This window comes from Trachemys scripta, chromosome 15 (genome assembly GCF_013100865.1).
Source record: "Trachemys scripta elegans isolate TJP31775 chromosome 15, CAS_Tse_1.0, whole genome shotgun sequence".
NCBI lineage: Eukaryota > Metazoa > Chordata > Testudines > Emydidae > Trachemys > Trachemys scripta.
In genome coordinates this window covers 32106499-32132437 of record NC_048312.1, presented here as the reverse complement: position 1 = coordinate 32132437, position 25939 = coordinate 32106499, and the positions used below count along the sequence as shown (strand labels likewise).

The 25939-nt window shown below is 56.5% G+C and overlaps 1 protein-coding gene across 3 annotated transcripts in view; it reads right to left on the bottom strand.

The window, feature by feature from the left end:
- Positions 1–11033: 11033 nt before the first annotated feature.
- TCN2 (transcobalamin 2) overlaps positions 11034–25939 on the bottom strand; it is a 29432-nt gene continuing 14526 nt past the window's right edge. For all 3 annotated transcript variants that reach the window (XM_034791100.1, XM_034791098.1, XM_034791099.1), the window contains 8 exons: positions 21058–21247; positions 20383–20540; positions 19788–19949; positions 19362–19537; positions 16605–16782; positions 15715–15910; positions 14384–14505; positions 11034–11894 (listed from right to left, as the gene is read on the bottom strand). In XM_034791100.1, coding sequence (XP_034646991.1) covers positions 11833–11894; positions 14384–14505; positions 15715–15910; positions 16605–16782; positions 19362–19537; positions 19788–19949; positions 20383–20540; positions 21058–21247 — 1244 coding nt within the window. In that variant the 3' untranslated portion in view covers positions 11034–11832. The remainder of the gene's footprint in view (positions 11895–14383; positions 14506–15714; positions 15911–16604; positions 16783–19361; positions 19538–19787; positions 19950–20382; positions 20541–21057; positions 21248–25939) is intronic.

Here is a 25939-nt window from a genome sequence, read left to right as displayed (position 1 = left end):
TCCCCCAAAGGATAGTTAACACCGTCTAGACTATCAAACAGGCCTTTTCCCTGCAAAAACTCACAACAGCTAAAGAAAAAGGGAGTAACAGCTTTGGTTACGCTAAAAGCCTTAATATTTTTCATTTCAAATGCTTTAACCGATTTTCCTTCTTTTTCCTGTCTCTCTTCCCTTTTATAGAGCTCTTTCATGGTGGCTTTTACAATAGGAATCACCAGCGATAACTTGTTATCAAACCCTGGACCACGATGAACCATTTCATGCTGTAACAACGAACAAGAGTTTTACTAACATCTTGTCCCTTGCTGGCCTGAGACTGCCACTTCTCAGCAAAGAAGTGGACTGATAGCGGTTAGAAGAGGGATGGCTAGCACAGCCCATAGCTTCCCTCCAGGGGGAACGTGGAAGTCTCCTTGGCCAAGGTGAAACACTGTCTGCTGGGACCCATCCCTGTGCCAGGTCTTGGGCACGGCTGGCTTATCCTGCAGTCAGCCCCTCTGCCCCCAGGGTTACTCAGCGGGACCGATGTCTATTTAACAGCCACCCTCCCTTCATTTAGGATACGTTCCCATGGCAGAAGACCAACTAATCAAAATTAACATGATCAATCCTTTGACCTTAACGTGGTGTGATGGGGTGTGCTCCCCACACTCACCCTAAAACATAGGCTGGACGGGCCAATTAACCTATTAGGCTGCAAGCTGGGGGAGATTTCAGGGGAGAGCAGAGCCCTAATTCAGAGACGCTCACCTGTGAAGGAACAGGCAGGGCTTCTATGAAACCGGGGACCTGGGAGCAGAAGGAGGGCTGCTGGGAAGAAAGCTGCAGTTACTTCTTTGGGACAAGGGAGAGAAAGAGCTTGAGATCCAACTTGAGACCCAAGAGGAAGGATTTAAACACAAAAAGGAAGCTTTCAAGAAGTGGAAACTTGGATATACTCGGGAGGAGTATAAAAATATTGCTCGAGCATGCAGGGGTGTAATCAGAAAGGCCAAAATACAACTGGAGTTGCAGCTAGCAAGGGATGTAACAAGAAGGGTTTCTACAGCTATGTTAGCAACAAGAGAAAGGTCAGGGAAAGTGCGGGACCCTTAATGAATCGGGGAGGCAACATAGTGACAGATGATGTGGAAAAAGCTGAAGTACTCAATGCTTTTTTTGCCTCAGTCTTCACAGACAAGGACAGCTCACAGACTGCTGTCCTGGGCAACACAGTATGGGGAGGAGGTCAGCAGCCCTTAATGGTGAAAGAACAGGTTAAAGACTATTTAGAAAAGCTGCACATACACGAATCCATGGGTCCAGATCTATTGCATCGGAGGGTGCTGAGGGAATTGGCTGATGTGATTGCAGAACCATTGGCCATTATCTTTGAAAACTCGTGGCAATCGGGGGTAGTCCCGGACAATTGGAAAAAGGCAAATATAGTGCCCATCTTTAAAAAGGGGAAGAAGGAGAACCCAGGGAACTACAGACCGGTCAGCCTCACCTCAGTCCCTGGAAAAATCATAGAGCAAGTCCTCAAGGAAACCATTTTGAAGCACTTGGAGGAGAGGAAGGTGATCAGGAACAGTCAAATGGATTCACCAAGGGCACGTCATGTCTGACCAATCTGATTGCCTTCTATGATGAGATAACTGGCTCTGTGGATATGGGGAAAGCAGTGGATGTGATATATCTTGACTTTAGCAAAGCATTTGATATGGTCCCCCACAGTATTCTTGCCAGCAAGTTAAAAAAGTACGGATTGGACGAATGGAAAGGTGGAGTGACAGACCCAGACCAGTGGGGTACAGGAGTCTGGTCCTATTGGGATCCAGGATGTGGGCGGCGAAGCCCACCCACTGCTAAAGGATCCCCCCAGCCTAAGGGGGGGTCCACAGGGCCTGGAGACCAAAAAATTACGGGGGACAACTAATAAAAGAACAGGGACAGGAACAGGAGTGAGGTCAAAGGGTCAAAAGAAGGGAACCTGACGGGGACACCGAGCAGAGAACCCCGGACAGCGCCCACTGCTCCTCGAAGGTGTCAAGGGAGCCAGTGGACGCCACCCAGAGGAACTCTGCCCGGATACGTGAACGAACGGAGGACCGGAAATAGGCCCCACAGTCACAGGAGACTCCATCAGCCAACCTCCTCTCCCTGGTTTTATAGATGGCCAGTTTTGCTAGGGCCAGGAGGAGGTTGACTAGGAGGTCTCGTGACTTTGTGGGGCGACGGATAGGGAGTGCATAAATAAAAAGGTGAGGGGAAAAGTGCAACCAAAATTGTAACAAAATATCCTTGAGGAGCCAGAATAGGGGCTGCAGCCTGGCGCACTCTAGGTAAACATGCGCCAGGGTTTCCCTCACGCCGCAAAAGGGGCAGGTGTCTGGGATAGGGGTAAACCGCGCCAAGTACATGCCCGTGCTCACGGCTCCGTGAAGGAGCCGCCAACTGATGTCCCCGGTGGGCTTCGGGATCAGAGTAGAATAAAGGCTGGCCCACCGGGGCTCCTCACCCTCCAGAGGTGGCAGGAGGTCCCGCCACTTTGTATCGGATCGGGACACGAGGGTGAGGACATGAAGAACATGGAGCACGAGCGCGTATAGACGTTTCCTTGGCACGGTCCAGAATAGAACCGGCTGCAGATCATGGCGAAGGGACGGGGGCGGGGGGGGGGCGCAATTGGGTCTATGGAGCAGGGGCCTGATGAAACGGTCTGGAGGGCTCGGAGTGGAGGGTGGGCGTGGCGTGCCCTCTCGCAGGACCCGGTCGAGATAGTCCCGAGCAGAGGGCGGCAAAGCGGCCCTCAGCTCCTGAAGCACGCGCCGGGGAGTACGAGGTCTGGATTGCCCCATGCGCTGAGCGAGCGTCAGGGGATCCAACCCGGTCGTAGTCCAGGAGGTCTCCGACTTTGGTCCTGGCAGAAGTCACCAACCTCTGGCACACCATGGGGGACTCCGCCACCTGCACACAGAGCTGGGGGTTGTGTAGCAGGGGCTCCGCGAGGAGATCTGCCCCCACGGTGGCTGCCACGGACCTGGTCACTGAGAACAGTTTCCAGGTCCAGAGGAGGTCCTGGTAGAAGACCGGCAGCTCGGAGAGGTCTCGCGGAAGACCTCTCGGATGGAGATAAAAGAGCTGCCGGTCATATCGGAGCCCTCGGAAGCGGCGCATGAAGGCGTGCGCCAATACGCTCCATGCCGGACTACCTGCACCATAAAGGAGCCTCTGCAGGGCCTGGAGGCGGAAGACGTGGCCCTGAGCGTGCAAACACTTCAGGCCCTGCCCTCCCTCCTCCAGGGGTAAATGGAAAACCCCCGCAGAGACCCAGTGCAGTCCTGGCCAAAATAACTCCAGAATCAACGTCCGGAGGGTGGTCAGGAAACCCGGGGCCGGGACCAGGGTGTTGAGCCGGTACCAGAGCATGGACAGGACCAGTTGATTGAGCACCAGTGCTCTCCCTCGAAGGGAGAGACACCGGAGCAGTCCTGTCCATTTCCGGAGCCGCTCCGACACCCTGCCCTCTAAATCTAGCCAGTTCTCCGGCGGAGACAGATGCGTGGCAGAAAGGTAAATGCTGAGATAGAGCAGCGGACCCGCGCTCCACCGGACGGCCTGAAGCGCGGGTGGGAGGGAGCTCGCCTGCCACTCGTCCCCTACCACCAGGCCACAGCTCTTGACCCAGTTGACCCGGGCGGAGGAGGCTGCCGAATAGATGGTCTGGCAAGCCTCAACCCGCACCAAGTCGCCTGGGTCCTGGACCACGAGGAGCATGTCATCGGCGTACGCCGACAGGACCAGCCACAGCTCCGGCTCCTGCAGTACCAACCTCCTACGGAGGAGACAGAGGAAGGGCTCGATCGCCAGAGCATACAGCTGGCCCGAGAGGGGGCACCCCTGCCGCACTCCCCGCCCGAAGCTGACCGGTTCGGTCAGGGTCCAATTGAGCCTGACCAAACACTCTGCGGAGGCGTACAGCACCTGGAGAAAACCCACAAACTGGGGCCCGAAGCCAAACGCTCACAGCGTGCCCAGGAGATACCCGTGGTCCACCCTGTCGAACGCCTTCTCCTGATCCAGGGACAGGAGGGCAAATGACAGACCATCCCTACACCCGAGTTCCAAGAGGTCCTGGATCAGATACAAGTTGTCGAAGATGGTGCGGCCCGGGATGGTGTAGGTCTGGTCTGGGTGGATCACGTCTGCCAGCACGGACCCTAGCCGCAGCGAGATGGCCTTCGCTACGACTTTATAGTCCGTGCTGAGGAGCAAGATGGGACGCCAATTCCGTAAATCGCGGAGGTCCCCCTTCTTCGGCAATAAGGCGAGCACGGCTCACCTGCACGAAATAGGGAGGACCCCGCCCTGCAAGGACTCGGCCCAGACAGTGACAAGGTCCAGGCCGAGGACATCCCAAAACATGCGGTAAAACTCCACGGTCAGCCCGTCCATGCCCGGAGATTTATTGGTGGGCATGCGGCAGAGGGCTTCCGAGAACTCGGCCAGAGTGAGAGGCAGCTCCAGCCAGTCTCGGTCGCCTGCATTGACTGTCGGGAGTTCATCCCAGAGCATTCTGCAAGCGTTAGGATCGGTCGGATCCGGGGAGAAAAGGTGTGCGAAGAAGGCCCTGGCCCTCCCGCACATCTCTGCTGGATCCGTGAGGGGGGTACCATCCTCTGCTAGAAGGCAGGTGACATGCTTCTTGGCCCCCCCTCTTTTTCTCCAGGGCGTAGAAGAAGCGGGAGCCGTGATCCATCTCCCAAAGGAGGCGGATGCGGGATCGAACAAAGGCACCTCGGGCCCGATGGTCGTCGAGGGTCCGGAGCTCCTCCCGCTTCTCCCGGCACGCTCCACAGAAGGATGGATCACTGGGGCTGGCGGCCAGACGCCTCTCCAGCTCTAAGACCTCCCGTTCCAACTGCCCTATCGCCGCATCCCTCCATCGGTTGGCGCCCCGGGTGTAGTCACGGCAGAAGAGCCGGGCGCGCACCTTCCCCAGGTCCCACCACCGCTGCGCCGAGGGAAAGCCATGCCGCTGCCCTCGCCAGGCCAGCCAGAACTCCTGGAAGGATGCCACGAAGCACACATCCTCCAACAAGCTATTATTGAAGTGCCAATAGGCCGGCCCCGGCCTCTCCACGCAGAGAGAGGCTGTCACAGAGGCCAAATGATGATCTGAAAAAGGGGCCGGCCGGATGCTGGAGGAGTGGGCCCGGGAAAGATGGAAGCGTGACAAATAGATGCGGTCCAACCGGGAGTGGTACGACCGATGGACCTCCACCCGGACAAAAGTGAATGTCGAAACGTCATCCGGGTGGTGGTCGCGCCAGACGTCCACCAGGGAGTGATGTTCGACGATCTCCTGGAGGATGTCCGCGGCGGCCGGGTGCTGCTCGGTCCCCAAGCGGTCCCATTCCTCAAGGGTGGCGTTAAAGTCCCCGCCCAGGACCAGGCACTCGCGAGGATCCAAGGTGCTGAGGAAGGCAGATGCCTGCTGATAGAAAGGCACTCGTTCCTGGCCCGTGTTCAGGGCATAGACGTTGACCAAGTTCAGAACCAGCCCCTCCACATGGGCCCGGACGTGCAGCAGGCGGCCCGGCACGACCTCGGCGACCCCCAGCACCTCAGGCCGCAGCCCCGGGGAGAACAGGGTGGCCACCCCAGCCGAGTGGGCGCTGAGGTGGCTAAAATAAACCCCGTCTCCCCACTCCAGCCGCCAGCTAGCCTCGACGGCCGGAGCCGTGTGGGTCTCCTGCAGGAAAATCACAGAGTACCCCCCCTCCCGAAGGAAGGAGAGCACCTGGCTCCTGCGGAGACCCATCCTACAGCCCCGGGTGTTTAATGTTGCGAAGATGATCGGTGCCGTGAGGAGGACTGGGGGGGATCCTCGCTAGCAGAAACACCCACGGCCTCCGTCGGGCTGCGCAACAATCCGTGACCTACCCCATAAGCGATTAAGGAGTCACGGAAGAGGCGGACCCGTTGGTAGGCCGCGGCGGCCGGCCTCCCGGTCCTCTTACCCTCCCCCATGAGGGCCCTCGGGGCCCGGAGGATCTGATGGAAATCCCCCCATCGCTGGAGTGCAAGCTGTACCTTGTTGCGGGAGCCACAGACGTCCTCAAGGAAGTCCCGTAGCTCCTCTCTCAGCATATGGGGGGGTGGGGTTATTGATCTATGGCTATCCCCCAGCGGGGCCCCTGTCACAGCCCCGTGGCCCACCGAGACGGGCAAGCAGGGGGCAGACCCTCGACGTGGCGTCCTGGTCTTCCGGGGGGCTACCGCATCAGATGGAAGGAGTGGAGCTCGAGCCTTCCGCTTGCCCCGCTTCCCCTGCACTAAGGACCAGCCCTCCATGGCATCATCTGGGGGCTGGCTAACAGGAGTTGGGTCAGGGAGCAAGAGCGAAGGCTTAGGGACTCGGGGAGGCAATGGTGGGGCAGCATGTAGGAGGGAGGATTCTCTCTGGGACATGCCTTCTTCTATGCCCGGCGATATCCCTACCTCACCCTCCTCCACAGGCCCCACCAGATCGCAGGCGGCAGAGGCGGGGCCCTCTCGCTCGTCTAGGCGCACTGGGGGAGATACCCCTTGGGCCCGAGCGGGAGCATTGGTGGACCGGAAAGGAGGAGGGGCGGCTTTGGGCGCCGGGCAGCTAGGGGCGCCGGCGATGACGGGGCCGGCGCCCTGCTGGGGCTCGGGGGTCCCGGATGTCCCTCTGTGCTGGGCCAAAGGGCAGTCCCTCCGGACGTGTCCCATCGCCCGGCAGAGGTAGCACCGGGCCTCCCCCGTTGAATAATGTACCCGGTAGCGGGCCCCCTGGTAGGGGACCAAGAAGGACCCCTCAAGCGCCTCACCATCACGTGCCACCGGCAGCAGTTGTAACTGAACCTGCCGGCAGAACGAGAGGACGTGACGGAGGGCGGGGTCTTTGCAGCCCAATGGGAGAGGGCTGACCACAGATATCGGCCTCCCCAGGGTAGAGAGGGCGGGTAACAGGGCGGCATTTGGAAGGAAGAGAGGGACAGAAGTCAGGACCAGTCGGGCGCCCAGGTCTTCTAGCGGCTCCAGGGGGACATACACGCCCCCCACCGCCAGGCCCTTCTCCACCGCCTCCTGGGCGGAGGCCTCCGATGCTAGGAAGAAGACTACCTTTCCGTACATCTTGGAGGCCGCTACAATGGCCGTGGGCCCCACCACCCTCGCCAGCACCCGCACGTAGGTCTCCACGTGGGGCGAGGCGGGTACCAGGAGGCAACGGACGCCATGCTTCCTGGTCAAGGTGGGGAAGGGGCCCTGGCCGCTATAGATGGTAGCAGAGTTGGTGGATGGGGGAGATGACGTAGCGGCAGGCGGGGGGGCCGCCGCCGCCACCTGGGCGTATACCCTGGGAGCTGGGGGTGGGACACCCATAGAGCTGGTGGAGGGAACAGCAGGGAGGGACGCCGCGGCCTGTTGCGGGGCCGCGGCAGTGGGGGCACCCCCTGCCATGGAGGGCCTGGCTTTTTTAGCGGGGCCTTTACCCTTCTTCGTGCCCTGGCCCTTCCTGCCGGCTGGGGGGACTCCCCCAGAGTCAGAGGGGGCAAGGGACGTGGCAACAGCGGAGGTCACCTCGTTACCCACAGCTGCCAGCGCTCCAGCATGGGTGGTAGTAGGTGGCTCGGCAGCGGCGACTGAGGTAGAGGCTAGGGGGGGTGATGGTGGGGTGGGTGGAGGAGGGGCAGTAGGGTCTTCCCGAGGGGTCTCACTCTCCTCGTCCCCTGCCATAGTGAGGACGGGGGGAGAGCAAACACTGGAGGGGGGGGTAGGGAAAGGGGAAGCAGGTCGACCACTCCTTCCCGCTATGCTGTAGGCAGGGGAGGAGGGCGCCAAAAAAGGGGGAGGGGTGGATGGGGGGGCTATCAAGGGCTAGGGGTCAGTCACCGACTCAGGGAAGGTTTCCGGCTCCTCTTGTTGCACCAAGGAAGGGAGGAGATAACAGCATTGGGGGGTGCAGTGAGACAGAATCAAAACTAAAACGGGGAGGGGCACAAGTGCATAGGAGGGGACATGGGCACACGAGGGGAGGGACTAATCAGGGCAAGAGGACCGCAGGGGGAAGGGAGCAACCAGGTGGGAAATGGGGCAGAGGAACCACGGGGCTAGCTTCAGAGGCTGGGGCGGGTCAAACAAAGGCTGCAGAGGGAAAGGGCGGGGCAGGCAAACAAACTGGAGCTAGCGAGGGGCTGGGGCAAGGGGGAGAGGCAAAAGGCAGCAAGGGGCAAATAGGTAGGCAGCAGGGGCAAAGCTGGGGGCTTGTTGCAGGGGGCTTGTTGCAGGGGGGAAGGGGGTCAGTCAAAAAAGGGGGGGGTACGTGCACCCACGTGCGCTTGCAACAAAAAGAAAGTCCTTGGAAGCTGGCTGCTGTATCAGGCCCAATGGTGGTAACAGGGCGTAGCAAGTCTAGGTGAGCAGCTGAAATCTCAGAGGCAGGAGCTTGAGGTAGATGGTAAGTAGCCAGTGCAGGTGGTGGAGGGGGCAACGATGATGGTCGTGGTGGGGGTCGGGGGGGACACAGACGGACCAGGGGGCAGGCTCCATGCCACACCCCCTGTGTCTCACAAACACAGTCTAGACCCCCACCACAAGAGCACAGTTCAAAAGTTACTCAGTCCGGGAGAACCCCCTCCACGGTGGTCTGTTCTTACGCGCTCCCCTACTGGCAGATGGTCCTCTTCTCCTTCTCTTCCTCCTTGGGGCTCCAGCAGCTCCCAGCAGCAAACACAGCAGCTTTAGGCGGCAGTCTGGTGGCCAACTGGAAGGATTCCTCTCAGGTGGTGGTCGATGGTGGTGGTGTCCTCAGCAGCAGGAGCAATGGCTGGCTCCCTCCCTCCCCTCCTCTGGGGAGTGGGCCAGCAGCCCCCCTCCCCCGCAAGGGGCTGTAACTGGAGCAGCAGCACCCAAGGGGGGGGGGAAGGGGGGTCTAGCAGCCAGCCAGCCAGCAAGTAGGTAGCAGAGATGCAGGGGAGGGGGGGTTAGTCCAGCCAGGGAAGTAGCTGGAGCAGCAGCAACAGACGGCAGTTGTAGGGAAAACCCAGGGCCTAGAAGCAGGAGGAGCAGCTCTCTACCTCTCTCCCACCAGGCCAGTGGGGTACAGGAGTCTGTTTGAAGGCAAACACCCTGGCCACTGGCTGAACAGTTTTCTGTTCCCTGAGTGACCAGAGAAGGGGTTTCACTAGAGTAATCAGGAACCTGCTAGAACCAGTTAAGGCAGGCAGGCTAATTAGGACACCTGGAGCCAATTAAGAAGCTGCTAGAATCAATTAAGGCAGGCTAATCAGGACACCTGGGTTTTAAAAAGGAGCTCACTTCAGTTTGTGGTGTAAGTGTGAGGAACTGGGTGCAAGAAGCTGAGAGTGAGAGGATGTGCTGCTGGAGGACTGAGGAGCACAAGCGTTATCAGACACCAGGAGGAAGGTAGGTCCTGTGGTGAGAATAAGGAAGGTGGTTGGAGGAGGCCATGGGGAAGTAGCCCAGGGAATTGTAGCTGTCATGCAGCTGTTACAGGAGGCACTATAGACAGCTGCAGTCCACAGGGCCCTGGGCTGGAACCCGGAGTAGAGGGTGGGCCTGGGTTCCCCCCAAACCTCCCAATTGACCTGGAGTGTGGGTTCTTCCAGAGGGGAAGGTCTCTGGGCTGTTCCCCAACCCACATGGTGAATCTCTGAGGCAAGAAAATCTGCCAATAAGTGCAGGACCCACCAAGATAGAGGAGGAACTTTGTCACAGTGGATAGAAAGCTGGCTAGATTGTCAGTCTCAATGGGTAGTGATCAATGGCTTGATGTCTAGTTGGCAGCTGGTATCAAGTGGCGTGCCCCAGGGATTGGTCCTGGGGCTGGTTTTGTTCAACATCTTTATTAATGATCTGGATGATGGGATGGATTGCACCCTCAGCAAGTTGGCAGATGACACTTAGCTGGGAGGAGAGGTAGATACGCGGGAGGGTAGGGATAGGGTCCAGAGTGACCTAGACAAATTGAGGATTGGGCCAAAAGAAATCTGATGAGGTTCAACAAGGACAAGTGCAGAGTCCTGCACTTAGGACAGAAGAATCCCATGCACCGCTACAGGCTGGGGACCGAAAGGCTAAGCAGCAGTTCTGCAGAAAAGGACCTGGGGATTACAGTGGATGAGAAGCTGGATATGAGTCAGCAGTGTGCCCTTGTTGCCATGAAGGCTAATGGCATATTGGGCTGCATTAGTAGAAGCATTGCCAGCAGATCAAGGGAAGTGATTATTCCCCTCTGTTCGGCACTGGTGAGGCCACATCTGGAGTATTGCGTCCAGTTGTGGGTCCCCCACTACAGAAAGAATGTGGACAAATTGGAGAGAGTCCAGCGGAGGGCAATGAAAATTATCAGGGAGTTGGGGCACATGACTTATGAGGAGAAGCTGAGGGAACTGGGCTTGTTTAGTCTGCAGAAGAGAAGAGTGAGGGGGGATTTGATAGCAGCCTTCAACTACTCGAAGGGGGGTTCCAAAGAGGATGGAGCTCGGCTGTTCAGAGTAGCAGGGCCGGCTCCAGGGTTTTGGCCGCCCCAAGCAGCCAAACAAAAACAAACAAACAAAAAAGCAGTGATTGCGATCTGTGGCGGCAGTTCAGCGGGAGGTCCTTTGCTCTGAGCAGGAGTGAAGGACCGTCTGCCGAATTGCCACCAAACAGCTGGACATGCTGCCCCTCTCCAAAGTGGCTGCCCCAAGCACCTGCTTGGTAAGCTGGTGCCTGGAGCTGGCTCTGCACAGTGGTGGCAGATGACAGAACAAGGAGCAATGGTCTCAAGTTGCAGTGAGGGAGGTCTAGGGTAGATATTAGGAAACACTATTTCATTAGGAGGGTGGTGAAGTACTGGAATGGGTTACCTAGGGAGGTGGTGGAATCTCCATCCTTAGAGGTTTTTAAGGCCCAGCTTGACAAAGCCCTGGCTGGGATGATTTAGTTGGTGTTGGTCCTGCTTTGAGCAGGGGATTGGGCTAGATGACCTCCTGGGGTCCAAATGACAAACTGGAATGTAAGGTTTGCAATCAAAGCTTTAATCATTTCAGATCCAAATGTCAGACTGAGGGAGAGTGGCTGCATGGAGGCACCATCTCCCCTCGGCACAGGTGCCAGGTTCCCACCCACTGCTCTCCAGACAGCAGAGATATCAGCCACATCCTCTCATCATAGCAGCAGTTCTGTCACTTCAGGAATTGGGGCGGGAGCAGGGAGGGAATCCCTGGCCTGCGAGTCGTGCAGTGACTGCTTAAGAGGGATGCAGTCTAGAGAACTCCCAGGAGCCCAGTCACACCAGGGTGCTGGTACAGTGGGCCCGGGGAGAGCAAAGTGTGTCCAGCAGGAAGATGCAGACACCTCCTCCTATGTACTCATTGTGTGGCAGTTTAGACAGCCACAGCATAGCAAGGGTTAAAGCTGCATTAGAAAATCAGAATTATGATGCGCTGTGTCGTCATATTCAAGGTTTTTCATTCACACCAAACCTGCTGCTCCCCACCCCCTGGCATGGTCCGTTTCCATTGAGTGGATGGTTGTGGTTGATCCACAGCAGAACAGGTCTCCGGGGCAGGAGGGAATTTGCCCCTTTTGACTCACAAACACACTCACACACACCCCACCCCAGGAGGGCCAGGGACTTGCGTTATGGACTTCAGTCTGTGGGGAGGAAGATGCCACTCTGTGGGCACAGGGCTTGCAGGCTGAGAAGCGCATGCCAGCTGAGACCTCCTGCTTCTGGGGCAGAGAGAGAGACACACAGAGAGTTCACTGTGGATTGAGGTGGGGCAGGGAGCTGGAAGGCAGGCAGCAGGCTGTCTACCATGGGCTAAACTTCAGGATGATGGACTCTCCGTCCTGAGGCTGGTAGTCAGAGATGCCTACAAAACAAGACAGCAGAGCACAAGTCCATGAGTCAGAAGGAGCAGCCTGGGCACAGATTAAGGAATTCATGCAGCACAGCTGAATTAGGAGCAAGAGCCACTACCTCAGAGACAGTCGGCTTCCTCGGGGTTTGGTACCATTCCTCATGCAGGAGGCACTGAGAATGATTTCCTGGGTGTTGGCTCGTGTGCTTGGAGGATCTGCCTAAGGTGCTTATCCACCCCTTCACTGTAGTGTCTGATACCTCACAATATCGAATGTATTTATGCTCCCATCACCCTGCAAGGCAGGGCTGTGCTATTATCCCCATTGTACAGGTGAGGAACTGAAGCACAGAGCAAGTGAGTAACCAGCCCAAGAGAACTGAACCCTTGTCTCCCAAGTCCTAGCCTAGTGCTCTAACCATTGGACCATCCTTCTTGATGAGATGGAGCCCAGAGCAGTAGCTGAGCCCCAAAGGGGTGACATCATGGAGTTGTGATGTTGCACTCGATATGTTATGGAAATATGCTTATGAGATATCATTACAAAGCTTTTAATCTATTGACTGTGTTCATCCTATTTGTATCTGAAGCTAGAAATATGAAGTATTACTCTGAAGTCTTATTGTAATTATGCAAAGTGTGGGCCATTAATGGTGGCTTGGAATCTTGATGGCTCCCATTAAGTAGGACACTTGGTTGTGAATTGCTCTGTTTACGTATAAGCCTTCCTGGGGCTCTGCGGGGCTAGACCCCAGGTCTGCGGGAAGGCAGATATCTCCATGCCACTACTTAGCAGCCATGATAGAGCCCTCACAGCAGGCCAGACTGACAGCTTCTCTTGAAGCTTCTATGCTCCCCTACCAGCCATAGTGACAGACCTGCCACTTGGCTCGCTCTTGGACTCCTGTCCCTTGGCTCTGACTCCTGCTCTGGTTTCTGACCACAGCTCTGACCTTTGGTGCTGTTCCTGGATGCTGACCACCTTGCTCCAACCACTAGGTCTGACTTCCTGAGTCATGTGCTCCTTTATCTTCTCCCAGACCTTTTCTGTGTCATCGGCCTACAGCAAGTCTGGCCCACCTTGCTGAGATAATTTGTTAGTCTCTAAGGTGCCACAAGGACTCCTCATTGTTTTTGCTGATACAGACTAACACAGCTACCACTCTGAAACCTATCAGCCTATTTAGGTTCCCCTAAGAGCTATTATTGCATCTCAAGCCACCTGTGTAGCTACCTGTCCCTACACGCCCAGTCTGCTTCACATCTGCCCCTGGGATATAAGCCACTGGTGATGGCAGGCACTATATATACAGGCTTAAGGAGTCCCCTGAAAAGAGCCACTGTCTTCAGTGGGGCAGCCCAGGGGTCTCTGAAGGTGGGATTTGTTGATGATGCATGAGCCAGAATGGAATCCACCTCTCTCCCCAGTGCCGGGCGTGCTGCAGCAGTAATAGCAACCACACTCATCTCTAAAGTGGGCTAATCTGGCTGGGACACAGGGCAGGTCTAGCTTGCAATCCAAGGTGTGACTGCAGCTCAGGCAGACCTATCCTTGCTAGCTTTACCTGCACTAGCATTGCTACAAACAGTGCAGTGTAGCTGCAGTGGCATGAGCTTCAGCACAGGCTCGCCAAGCCAGCCTGGATCCCTGGGTACCTACTCACATTGCTGCCACCCACGGCACTGCATCTACACTGCTCTGTGTAGCAACGCTGCCATGGGTACATCTACCTGAGCTTCAGACAGCACTGACCTACCCACGCATGGAGCCGGATTCCCCATTCCCTGGCACCTCACGTAGCCCTATAACAGCTGTGCACAAAGCCACCAAACCAGATGGCTCAACTTGCCTCCAGCAGCAACTGTGCAGAGGGGTAGGTGACAGCACAAGGTGCTGGACAGTGGGACATCAGACCCACAGAGAGCAGATCTGCCAAGCAAGAGGGTGCCACTTTAAAACCACATTTTAGGCTAGAACTGCACTTTATCACTGCGATTCCTTTGGCAGCTGGAACATAACCCCTTTATGCACCATCTGGAGATACGGGACCAAATCCAGCCCTGAGGGATGCAGCTCTCACTGAAGTAATGGGAATGACACCTGCTTACACCAGCCTGAATTTGGCCCCTAGGGTCTATGTGATGCATGGAAAAGCCTTTCTTGAAGCTGGTCGATCCCTGGAAGAATCCTGCGGCCTAGGAAGAGGGGTGGATCCAGACCAGCAGGTCCATTTCTTACAGCACTCTCCCTTTCCATGCCCCAGAGCTGTACCCCTCTGCCCAGAATTCATTGCCCTTCATAGCCACATGAGCAAACAGCCCCTGCCCGTGTTCTTTAGAGCAGCTTTTGGTGCATTGCAGCAGCAGCAAATTGACAGAAAATTCCAGGGCTGCCTTGGGGGGGGTAGGGGGGCGGCAAGGGGAGCTGGGGGGCTCCCCAAGCACACACTGACCACGCAAGGTGCCAGACTGCACTGTTTCCCACGCGCTGTTTCCCTCACCTTTCTGAAGACTGGTGGCTGGGGCCTGGAGGAGCTGCCAGTATCTCCGCTCTCCATTGCTGGCTTTCACCCCCATCACTGCAGTTAACAATGGCCCATGCAGGGTGTTTTGGGTTTCATACCTAGAGTTGAAGGGGAAGGAGAAGAGGGGACATGACCCCCAGGCAGAGCAGAGAGCAGGTTGTTTCTACTTTGGTTCCACTCAGGCAGCAACAGCAGTGTGTCCCCGACATCAGGGCCCTTGCACAGGGACTGATGGGCTAGGAGCATAGTCCTGACCACACATAGCTGCACATGGTGCCAAACCTCCTGTCACAGGGAGGTGCTGGGTGTAGCCCCCATCTATGACTAACTAGCTGCCTTCCCGCAGGTGGGATAAAAGACTAACAAGCAGCGCTGCAGACAGGCTCCTGCAGGAGACCCTGGGCCAGAGAACAGAGATGGAAGGGAATTGGCCACACCAGCTGGGGAGAGACCTGGCTGGGGATCCCTGGGGTGCTGGCAGCAGCAGAAGCCCCTGAGGCAGAGGCTTTAGAAGGCGTCAGATGGCAGGGCCTGGTTCACCTATCTGGACTGATGTTGCACTGAGTTTGTGTGAACAATAAATCTCCGCCTTGGAGAAGGGAATGAAATGCTGATACTGGAGGAAGCTTTCCCAATGTGCTGGCTGTTGAATTGGTCTGCCGGCTAGCACAAGAGTGAGAAAACTGAAGCAGATGCCAGGTTTGGGGAGACCCTGTTACTCTCCCTTCAGGATCATCCCACTTGTACAGACCTTCCCCACATACCCAGTAGATCCCTACAGAAACTACAACCTATTCAAGCACAGAGGGGTTGTTTCATAGTGACGGATGTCCCAGAACTGTTGTAAGAATCTGACACCTGGTAACTGTCTGGAATCCCTGAGGGGGCCTGGAAAATCCAGACCAGGTCCAGGAGGCGGACGGGACACTGTATTGTTACTGAACTAACAGCGCTTTGCACCGAAGGGTCTCACAGCACTTCACAGCAGGTTGGTGGGTGTGATCATCCCCATATTATGGGAGCGGGGCAGGGGGAACTGAGGCACCGGGAGGGAGAGCAACTTATCCAAGGACACACAGTGAATGAGTGTCAGAGCCAGGAACGGAACCAAGAAGCTCTGCCTTACAGGCCTGGGCCCTGGGCCACTCTTCCTAGCATTAGTCCTGGAGGTGTGCAGGCAGATTCCCTGCTAGCATTGTGGGTGGGCATGCCCTGGACTGCCTCCCCCCGCCCCTTTAGGAGGCGGCGCGCTCCTCTTCCCAGGCCTCCCCATCAGTTTGTTCCCAGCACAAGCAGGAGGCTCTCACGTGAACTGCTCAGGGCCCTGCTCCACAGCGGTTCTCAGCACGTCCTGGAGGGAGGACCCAGAGGGCACTTGGATGGAGTGGTTGTACAGTGTCTCAGGGCTCGGAGGGTGCTCCACAACCAGCTGAACGGTGATCATCTTGGTCCCCAGAATTACTGTCCTGGATCCTGGGCACTTGGTGTCTAGCTCCAAAGTGTCTGAGAAAGAGGGAGAGGCTGTCCGAAGCACCAATAGTCATGCAGACCCACTGGCATCAACTTTTGTTGGTGCCAGTGGGTGCTCGAGCCCCCCCGGACCTGCCCTGACTCTGCCCCCTCCCTGCCCCTATTGGATCCCCACCCCAAATCCCCACCCTGGCCCCGCCTCTTCCCCAAGTGTGCTGCGTTACTCCTCCTCCCCCCTCCCTCCCAGCTTGCCGCACAAAAAAGCACTGGGAGGGAGGGGGAGAAACAGGACACAGCAGCTGCTCAGGGGAGGACGCGGAGGTGGAGGTGAACTGGGGCGGGTCGGGAAGCTGCCAGTGGGTGCTCCTCACCCACCAATTTTTCTCGGTGGGTGCTCCAGCCGGAGAAAAATTGGTGGGTGCAGAGCACCCACTGGCAGCTCCCCATCCCGCCCCCCCACACACACCTATGCGGCGCCTATGCGCAGACCCCTGTGGGGAGCCCTAGCATGACAACCTGCTACCCTAGTCTTCCCTCTTCTCGGGGCATGTTTGCTGGGCTCCTGGGATTTCTCCACCCTAGCTCCTTTCTTCAAAGGTCCCTACTGCAGTGACTGTAACTCTAGCCTCTCCCCTTCCCTTCCTCTTGGTGGGATCTGCAACTAGGTGTGGGACCCAGGGCTCCCAAACCCTGCCCCTCACTCTAGCATCCCTGTCCTTCCTGTTACCTTGCTCTGCTCGGCACTCCATGGTGGCAATATCCAGGTAGCTCTTGCCATCCAGCACGGGCAGCAGCTGGGACATGATCATGGGGTTCTGGAAGTGACCCTCTTCCAGGCTCCCCAGCAGGGCATCCATGCCTTTGGGACACTCTGGCTTCTTGCTCATCCCGGTGGCGATCAAGAGCTAACAGGAAGGGTTCAGAGGAAGGGAGAGAAGCCTCATTTCAAACAGCTGACCCCCCCGTGTCAAAGCCAACTACAGGGGAAAGTGAACCATCTGGCGGGCAACACCCCCTGCAAGGCAGCTACTTCCCTTCACATGAGTTGGGTGGGCGGACACCTGCTCAGTTTGTCCCACCCGGGGATGGACGTGGGGTCAGGATAAAATTGAGCATGTCACTGTAAGAGGAAGGGCAGGATAGTAACACCTGTAGGGGTGAAGCGTCAGCAACCTGACACAATTTAACATGTGGGGGAAGAGAGCTGGGGGGCCTGGGGTGGTATTACCCCTGGGGTGAGTGACTGTCCCATGTGTGCCAAACACACTTACAGCTAACTAGGGGGGAGGGATAGCTCAGTGGTTTGAGCATTGGCCTGCTAAATCCAGGGTTGTGAGTTCAATCCTTGAGCATTTAGGGATCTGGGGCAAAAATCTGTCAGGAATGATACTTGGTCCTACTGTGAAGGTAGGGGACTGGACTCAATGACCTTTCATAGCCCCTTCCAGCTCTATGAGATAGATATATCTCCATATAAATAAGCCTGCTCATCATTAAGGCTACAATTTAGTCATAGGTAGTTTTAGTAAAAGTCATAGACAGGTCACGGGCAATAAACAAAAATTCACAGCCCATGACTTGTACCATAAATACCCCTGACTAAATATTAGCTAGGGGCCAGGAGGCACTGCTCTGGGCGGGGAAGCTGGGGGGCCACTGCTGGGTGGGGGGCTCACAGGCCAGTGGCACCAGCTGCTGGGGGCCACTGAGCTGCGGCTATTCCCACAGCCCCCGGGATCGCTGTTCAGGTGGTCCCCAGGGCCAGCTGCACCGGCCGCTGCTCAGGTGCTCCCTGGGGCCAGCTGCCCGGGGCTGTTCCAGCAGTGCTGGTGCGGCTGGCTGCTGGGCTGCTCACCCACCGCTGCTGCGTCCGCCCCTGAGACCGCTGCTGCGGGCCGCCAAACTGCGCCCCTGGGACCGCTGCTCAGGTGGTCCCCGGGGCCAGCTGCTTGGGCAGCCCTGGGTTCAGCCACCCAGACACAGAGTCCTATTCATCATCATTCTGCGTGCTTTCCATTAAAGGAGCATTGCCAAATAATGTTGGCCTGGCACTCAGAAAAGATTCAAATAGACTAGGATTTCAATTTCACCCCTGCTCGCCCTATGTTAGAAACTCAGAGAGGCTGGCCATGCGCTAGTGCAGGAGAACCAGGAAGCACAACCGACCAACTAGTTTTTCTATTTGAGCTGAGCCAAGTGCAAAAAGCAAATGAACCAATGAGACAAAACCAAGGCCCTTCCTGCTTGTGGCCCTCACACATTGACTGGCACTTTTTCTCAGAGTGGAATCCGTTAACTCCAGGATCTCCAAATTCCAACATGGGATCATTCTTCCCACTCCAGGATCAGCTGAAATTGTTTTTAATTTCCTGTTCTAAGTTACTGTGCAGTGATGATGGAGATTGCTAAAGAGTAGCTGCTTCTTCTAAAGAGCAGGGGACTGCCTTCCAGCAAGGAGTGAGGGTAAGAGATCCCAGAAACCTAGCTAGCCTGGTGATAAAGACTGGATTTGATTTGCTGACCTCTGTCAGTTTTATGGTACTAAATCAGGCAAGGACATTGGGAAAAAACCTACATCAGCCAGATGCTGGTGTAGATCAGGAGTAACTCCACTGAAGCAGAACATCAGTGTGAGACCTGACCCAGGCCCTATGTTTTTAAATGGACAATGTCCCTTTAAGCCAGTTTGTACTCTGTACGGTAAGAAGATGGGGCAGGGCAGAGGTAATGCTGATGGACAAGCAGGTGACTCGGGGTATGTCTACACTGCACACTGAGCCTGGGCTCTGACTCAGATTTGAGCTCAAGCACCCCTTCATCCACACACAAATCAGTCTGACTTTGGTCAGCAAGCACTCAGGGCCCAGTCCTAGGACCCTGCTGGGGGTGGGTCAGCACCCAAGTCCTGCTGCGACTCGGGTCCAAACCCTGTCACTTTGCAGTGTGGAGGGAGCTCAAGCCATAGACACCAGTCAGAAGGTCTGCATAGTGCAGCATGGTCACATTAGCACAGCTGAGATCCGAGTCCAACAACAGTAAACCCAGATTCACAATGCCATGTGGACGTTCAAGCATGGACTTGGAAACACCGAAAGTACACAGCCTGCCTCAGAGCCTGGGTCAGCTGACTTGGGCTCGCAGGATACGTGCTACGGGGCTGACAATAGCTGTGTAGATGTGCAGCTCGGGTTGGAGCTCAGGCTGTCAGACCCAACCCCTTGCCAGGTTTCAGAGCTCGGGTTCCAGCGCAGCCAAATATCCACACTGCCTGCCGGGTGAGCCAAGTCAGCTGACCCAGGCTCTGAGACTCGGTGCCGCGGGTCCTTCTTTGCAGTGTGGATGTCTCACGGGCTTTGTGTGCAGTGCAGACGTATCCTCAGAGGGCTCCCCCAGAACAAAGGGCTATGCTACGGGAAGCTGGCAATGCTGGGATCCTGCAAGCCACGCAGGAGGAGGACGTGCTCCAGAGACCCGCTCTCCCCACCTGCACGGCCAGTGGGCTACTGAAGATGTTGCCGAAGGTGCCCTTGGTGGTCTGAGCCTGGAGAATCCTGTCCGTCACTCTCTGGACAGCGAGGCTGATCGCTGCCACTAGCCTGGGCTCGTAGAGGTTGGCCTGCTCCAGGCAGGCGAAGGCCAAGCCTGCCATGGCCTTGGTGTCTGTGTGAGGAAGAGCAGGAGAAGGGGTTACGAAGAGAACCACCCCATGCCCAAGCGACTTCAGTGGAGGTACGGCCCTGTGTGGCTGGAGCACGGAGCTGAGAATGGGAGAAACCAAACCCCTCTCGGAGGGAGCTGACTTGCATGTACCTCCCAAGGGAGATGCAAAGGCTGTGCTATCTCCAGTCAGGGCAGGAAGGCCAGCTAGCCTGGGGAGCTGGCACAGAGGACCATGCCAACAAGCACGTACCCACGGAGAGCTTGCCGCCATGCGTGAACTTGTTGTGCTTCTCAGCATTCAGGAGCTTCTGGATCACATGGGTGTCGATCTTCTTGCCATGGACACACAGGGCCAAGACCCCCAGGCTGTACTGGTAGTAACTGGTGATGGGGCGGCCGTTCCCTTTGAAAGCTGTAAGCAGGAGAAAGGAATCAGGATGAGCTCCCCTCCCCCAGCACAAGCCATCCCTCCCCCTCCATGTCCCGGGATTCTGCACCAGGGACTTTCCTCATCGCACCCCATTGGATGGAACTAATACAGCAAGCTTGTAATCCAAGCCACTGCCCCCACTTCTGATCCTTACCCGGTGCATACTGAGTTGGGGGTGGGGGTGGACAGATGCTTCCTGGTGTTCCCAGTGTGGCTCTTTGTTATGAATGGCTCAGGAGGGATATTGCCACTGGGCCTGAGCTGTGAGCAAAGAACTAGTGTTCCACTGACCCCCGTTCTCTGGCAGGGACATTGAGCTGGGAAGCGTCCCAGAGATGCTGCACGCCACCCCAGGCAGCTTCCTGCCACTCTCTGCAGTAGCCCTCAGTGCCAGCCCCGAGCAGTGCCCTCTTACCTATCTGCTCCTTCTCCTTGTGCAGATGGTACTTCAACCGGGTCACCAGCTGCCTCCCCATGAGCGTCTCCATGTCTTGGCAGGCAGCCCGCAGTGCTAGGAGGTACAGAGCCAGGCGGCCCGTGTTGGGCTGCTTCTGTTGGCCACCTGCTACGGAGCTGAGGTGACAACACAAGTCAAATACTCACCACCCGGCTCCTCCTTCCCACACGTGCCCCCAGCCCTCCCGCCTCCCCCACCCCCCGGCTAGGGGCAGCAAACACCAGCTCTGGGACAGCGGCGTCTCTGAAGATCCTTAGCAAAGTTTGGGGCCTGACTGACCATAGCCTTTTGTGTACCTGACAGGAGCCCGTAAATGCATCCGGCCCCACGCCAACAGTAAATCAGCAGAGAGCCATGCCTACCCTAACACTGTCTGGGCATCTCCCCTGGAGCTGCTGGGGCACAGGATCTTGGGGCAAGTGTGGGAGGTCACCACACACAAGTGAGCGGAAAGCCAGCCCCTTTGAGAGGAGCCCATGACAGGAATAAGACAGGCTTTGGGGAGGGCAGGGGGAAAGCGTGTTCATCTAGAATGCCTTTGCCCCAAGGGTGCTCCTGCAAGTGGCAAGATACAGAGGGGCCCTGTTCCTTGTTCCACTCTTGATGGTGGGATTTGGGCTCCATTGGCCATACCTGCTAGCACTGGGCTGGAAAACATTCTTCAGTCTCTGGAGGTACTGGGCCTCTTTCTCCAGACTGTGGTCAGCAGAAAGACGAAGGGCCACATACACACTAGGGTTGAGCTCCTCCGTCAGATCCTGGCTGAGTCTCAAGAGCTCCGTGTTCAGGCATTTGATCAGAGCAGAATTTCCCCTGGGGATTTCTTGGATAAAAACAAAGGAAGGAAGAATGGAAGCCATGGAACAGAGTAAAGGGTAGGCAGCTGTGTGAGAAAAAAGACGGTTACTCACCTTTGTAACTGTTGTTCTTCGAGATGTGTTGCTCGTATCCATTCCAATTAGGTGTGTGCACGCTGCGTGCACGATCGCCGGAAGATTTTTACCCTAGTAACACCCGGTGGGTTGGCTGTGGAGCCCCCTGGAGTGGCACGCTTATGGCGCCGGATATATGTCCCTGCCGACCCAGCGCCCCCTCAGTTCCTTCTTGCCGGCTACTCCGACAGAGGGGAAGGAGGGCAGGTTTGGAATGGATATGAGCAACACATCTCGAAGAACAACAGTTACAAAGGTGAGTAACCGTCTTTTCTTCTTCGAGTGCTTGCTCATATCAATTCCAATTACGTGACTCCCAAGCCTTACCTAGGCGGTGGGGTCAGAGTGAGATGTCGCGGAGCGAAGGACCGCTGAACCAAATGCCGCATCATCCCTGGACTGCTGCACTATGGCATAGTGGGAAGCGAAGGTATGTACCGATGACCAAGTCGCTGCCCTACAGATCTCCTTTATGGGCACATGCGCCAGGAAGGCGAAGGACGAAGCTTGAGCCCGAGTGGAGTGGGCGGTCAGGTGTGTAGCTGGGACACCAGCTAAGTCATGGCACACACGGATACATGATGTAATCCAGGACAAGATGTGCTGAGTGGAGACCATCCAATCTGCTACAGATACGAACAGCTGGGTCGTCTTCCTAAAAGGTTTTGTTCGCTCGATGTAAAAGGCGAGGGCCCCGCGAACATCTAGGGAGTGCAGCTGTTCTCGTTGAGAAGCGTGTGGCTTCGGATAAAAGACTGGAAGGAAGATGTCTTGGTTGACATGGAAGACAGACACCACCTTAGGAAGGAAGGTGGGGTGGGGTCGCAGCTGTACCTTGTCCTGCTGGAACACCATATATGGTGGTTCCGATGTGAGTGCCCTGAGCTCAGACACCCGCCTCGCCGAGGTGATAGCTACGAGGAAGGCTGTTTTCCAGGAAAGGTACAGGAGCGAGCAGGTCGCCATGGGCTCGAAGGGGGCACCCATGAGCCTGGAGAGGACCAGGTTAAGATCCCACATAGGGGCTGGCTGTCTAATTCGTGGGAACAGGCGCTCCAATCCCCTGAGAAATCTAGTGACCATGGGACTGGAGAAGATAGAACGCCTGTTCTTATCCGGGCGGAACGCTGAAATAGCTGCCAGGTGCAGTCTGATGGATGATATCGCCAAGCCCTGCTGTTTTAAGGACAAGAGGTAGTCCAAGATGACAGGAACTGACGCCCGTAGGGGGGTTTTATGATTCCGGGCGCACCAGTAAGAAAAACGTTTCCACTTGGCTAAGTATGTGGATCTGGTAAGGGCTTTCTGCTACCCAAGAGTACCTGCTGAACCAAGTGAGAGCAGCACAGCTCAGATTGATTTAGCCATGCAGCATCCACGCTGTGAGGTGGAGAGACTGTAGGTCGGGATGACAGAACCATCCGTGGTCTTGAGTGATCAGGTCTGGCCACAGCAGGAGTGGGATGGGAATGTCTACTGACAGCTTGAGGAGAGTGGTATACCAGTGCTGCCTGGGCCACGCCAGGGCGATCAAAATCAGCCGGGCTCTGTCCCTGTGCAGTTTGAGCAGGACCCTGTGAACTAGCGGGAATGGAGGGAAGGCATAGCACAGGTGAGGCTTCCACTGTATTAGGAAGGCATCCGAAAGAGAACCCGGGGAGCGACCTTGGAGAGAGCAGAACACCTGGCATTTCCGATTGTCGCGAGAGGTGAATAGATCTATCGGGGCAAAGCCCCACCTCCGGAAGACAGAATGGATAACATCCGGGCGAACTGACCACTCGTGAGCCAGGAATGATCTGCTGAAGCGGTCCGCTAAGGTGTTCTGGACTCCAGGGAGAAACGACGCCACCAGATGGATCGAGTGGGCTATGCAGAATTCCCACAGACGAGTGGCCTCCTGACAGAGAGGGGGCGACTGGGCTCCCCCTTGCTTGTTGATATAAAACATGGCCGTTGTGTTGTCTGTGAGGATTGCAACGCAACGGCCTTGAATGTGCTGTTGGAACTCTTGACATGCCAGGCGCACTGCTCTGAGTTCCTGTACGTTGATGTGTAGGGATAACTCTCCTGTCGACCATAGTCCCTGTGTACGGAGATTCCCGAGGTGGGCCCCCCATCCCAGGGATGACGCATCCGTGACCAGGGAGACGGAGGGCTGTGGGGCATGAAATGGCACCCCTTCACACACTACCTTGGAGTCCAACCACCAGTCTAGAGAGGCTAATATTCCTGGTGGAATGGTAACCACTGTGTGCAAACTGTCCTGACTTGGTCAGTAAACTGTTGATAGCCAGGCTTGCAGCGGACATAGTTGTAGCCTGGCGTGCCTGGTCACATACATGCAAGATGCCATGTGTCCCAGGAGGCATAGGCATGTTTTCACCGTTGAGGTCAGGAAGGTTTGCAGGCGGCGGTCGACGTTCGCTATGGACTGGAAGCGCGTGTCCGGGCTAGGCCAGAGTCTAAGATTGCTCCTATGAATTCTATTCTCTAGGTTGGTACCAGAGTAGATTTCGCGACGTTGAGCAGTAGGTCTAGTCGATTGAACATGGTCATGTTGGTCTGAACATGAGACTCTGGAGCGACCTCAAATAAGCCAGTCGTTGAGATACGGGAACACTTGAAGCTGTTGTCGACGAAGGGAAGCAGCTACAATTGCCATGCACTTTGTAAACACCCTGGGGGCCATGAAAAGGCCGAAAGGGAGGACGGTGAATTGGAAGTGCTGTTGGTTGACCACAAAGCGGAGGAAACACCTGTATGTGTGTGTGTGGGGGAAATCGCTATGTGGAAGTACGCGTCCTTCATGTCGAGGGTGATCCAGTCTCCAGGATCCAGGGAAGGAATAATGGTCCGCAGGGAAACCATGCGGATCTTCAACTTTACCATGAATTTGTTGAGTACGCGCAGGTCCAGAATGGGCCGTAGCCCCCGTTTTGCCTCGGGGATTAGGAAATAACAGGAGTAAAACCCCCTGCCCCGCAGTTCTCTTGGAACCTCTTCTATCGCTCCGATAGCCAGGAGCGACTGCACCTCCTGTAGAAGGAGTTGCTCGTGAGAGGGGTCCCTGAAGAGGGACGAGGAGGGAGGGTGGGAAGGCGGGGACAAAACAAATTGGAGTCGGTATCCACTTTCTACCATGCATAGGACCCAGCGGTCTGATGTTATGTGGGACCATGCAGGGAGGAAATAGGAGAGGCGGTTGGTGAAGGGTGGAAAAGGATCCTGTAAGGAGACTGTTGCTCCGCCCTCGGGCACACCTTCAAAAATTTTACTTGGGACCCGCCGATGGTTTGGGGGGGCCCTGATTCTGGCCCATCTGAGGGCCAGATTGTCTCCTCCTACTACCCTGGCCACGTCTTCTCGAGAAGTCCTGCCTTGGCCGAGGGGAAGGGTAGAATCTCTGGGGCTGCGGCCTGAAGGGCCTTCTCTGCGTTACCGGCGTATGCATGCCCAGTGAATGCATGATGGCCTGGTTGTCCTTCAAACTCTGCAGCCTTGAGTCTGTCTTTTCAGAGAACAGACCCTGGCCCTCGAAGGGTAGGTCCTGGAGAGTCTGTTGCAACTCTGGTGGTAATCCAGAGACCTGCAGCCATGAGATAAGGCGCATGGCTATGCCCGAGGCCAGGGTCCTAGCCGCCGAGTCCGCTGCGTCCAGAGAGGCTTGTAGGGAGGTTCTGGCCACCTTCTTGCCCTCCTCTACTAGAGCTCCAAATTCTTCTCTGGACTCCTGTGGGACCAACTCTTTGAATTTGGACATAGATACCCACAAATTATAGTCATAACGGCTCAGGAGTGCCTGTTGGTTAGCCACCCTGAGCTGTAAGCCTCCCGCTGAGTACACCTTGCGCCCAAACAAGTCTAGGCGCCTAGTGTCCTTTGACTTAGGCACACGGGCCTGCTGGCTGTGGCATTCCTTTTTGTTGACCGAAGCCATGACAAGGGAGCACGGTTGGGGGTGTGTGTAAAGGAACCCGTATTCCTGAGAGGGAACAAAGTACTTCCTTTCCACGCCCTTGGCCGTCAATGGAATAGAGGATGGCGACTGCCAGATTGTCCTGGCAGTGGCCTGTATAGTCTGTATGACGGGGAGGGCCACTCGGGACGGTGTCTCCGCCGACAGAATGTCCACCACCGGGTCCTCTACCTCCACCACTTCCTCCACTTGGAGGTTCATATTGCACGCCACTCTGCGGAGCAGTTCCTGGTGGGCGCGGAGGTCCATAGGGGGAGGACCCGTAACTGTAGTGCCCGCCACCGCCTTGGCCGGCGAGGACAAGGAAGATACCCCCGGGGCTAAAGGACCCTGGCTGAGGCCCTCCTGTGGAGGGTCTTGCTGTTCAAGGTCCGTCATGTTAGCAGAGTGGGCCTGCAATGGCACTGGAGCAGTTGCCTCAGCATCCCCCCGGGGGGGGGGGAGATACCGTGGCCTCTGGTACTCGTGGCTCCGAAGGGGTGGAATGAGAGGCCCTCGAAAGAGTCCCTTGGGCTTGATGATATGCCCAAGGGATCCAAAAAGACCACTGTGGGGGTTCCTGGCCTGGGTCCTGGACTTCTTCCAGCCACGGCCTGCATCACCC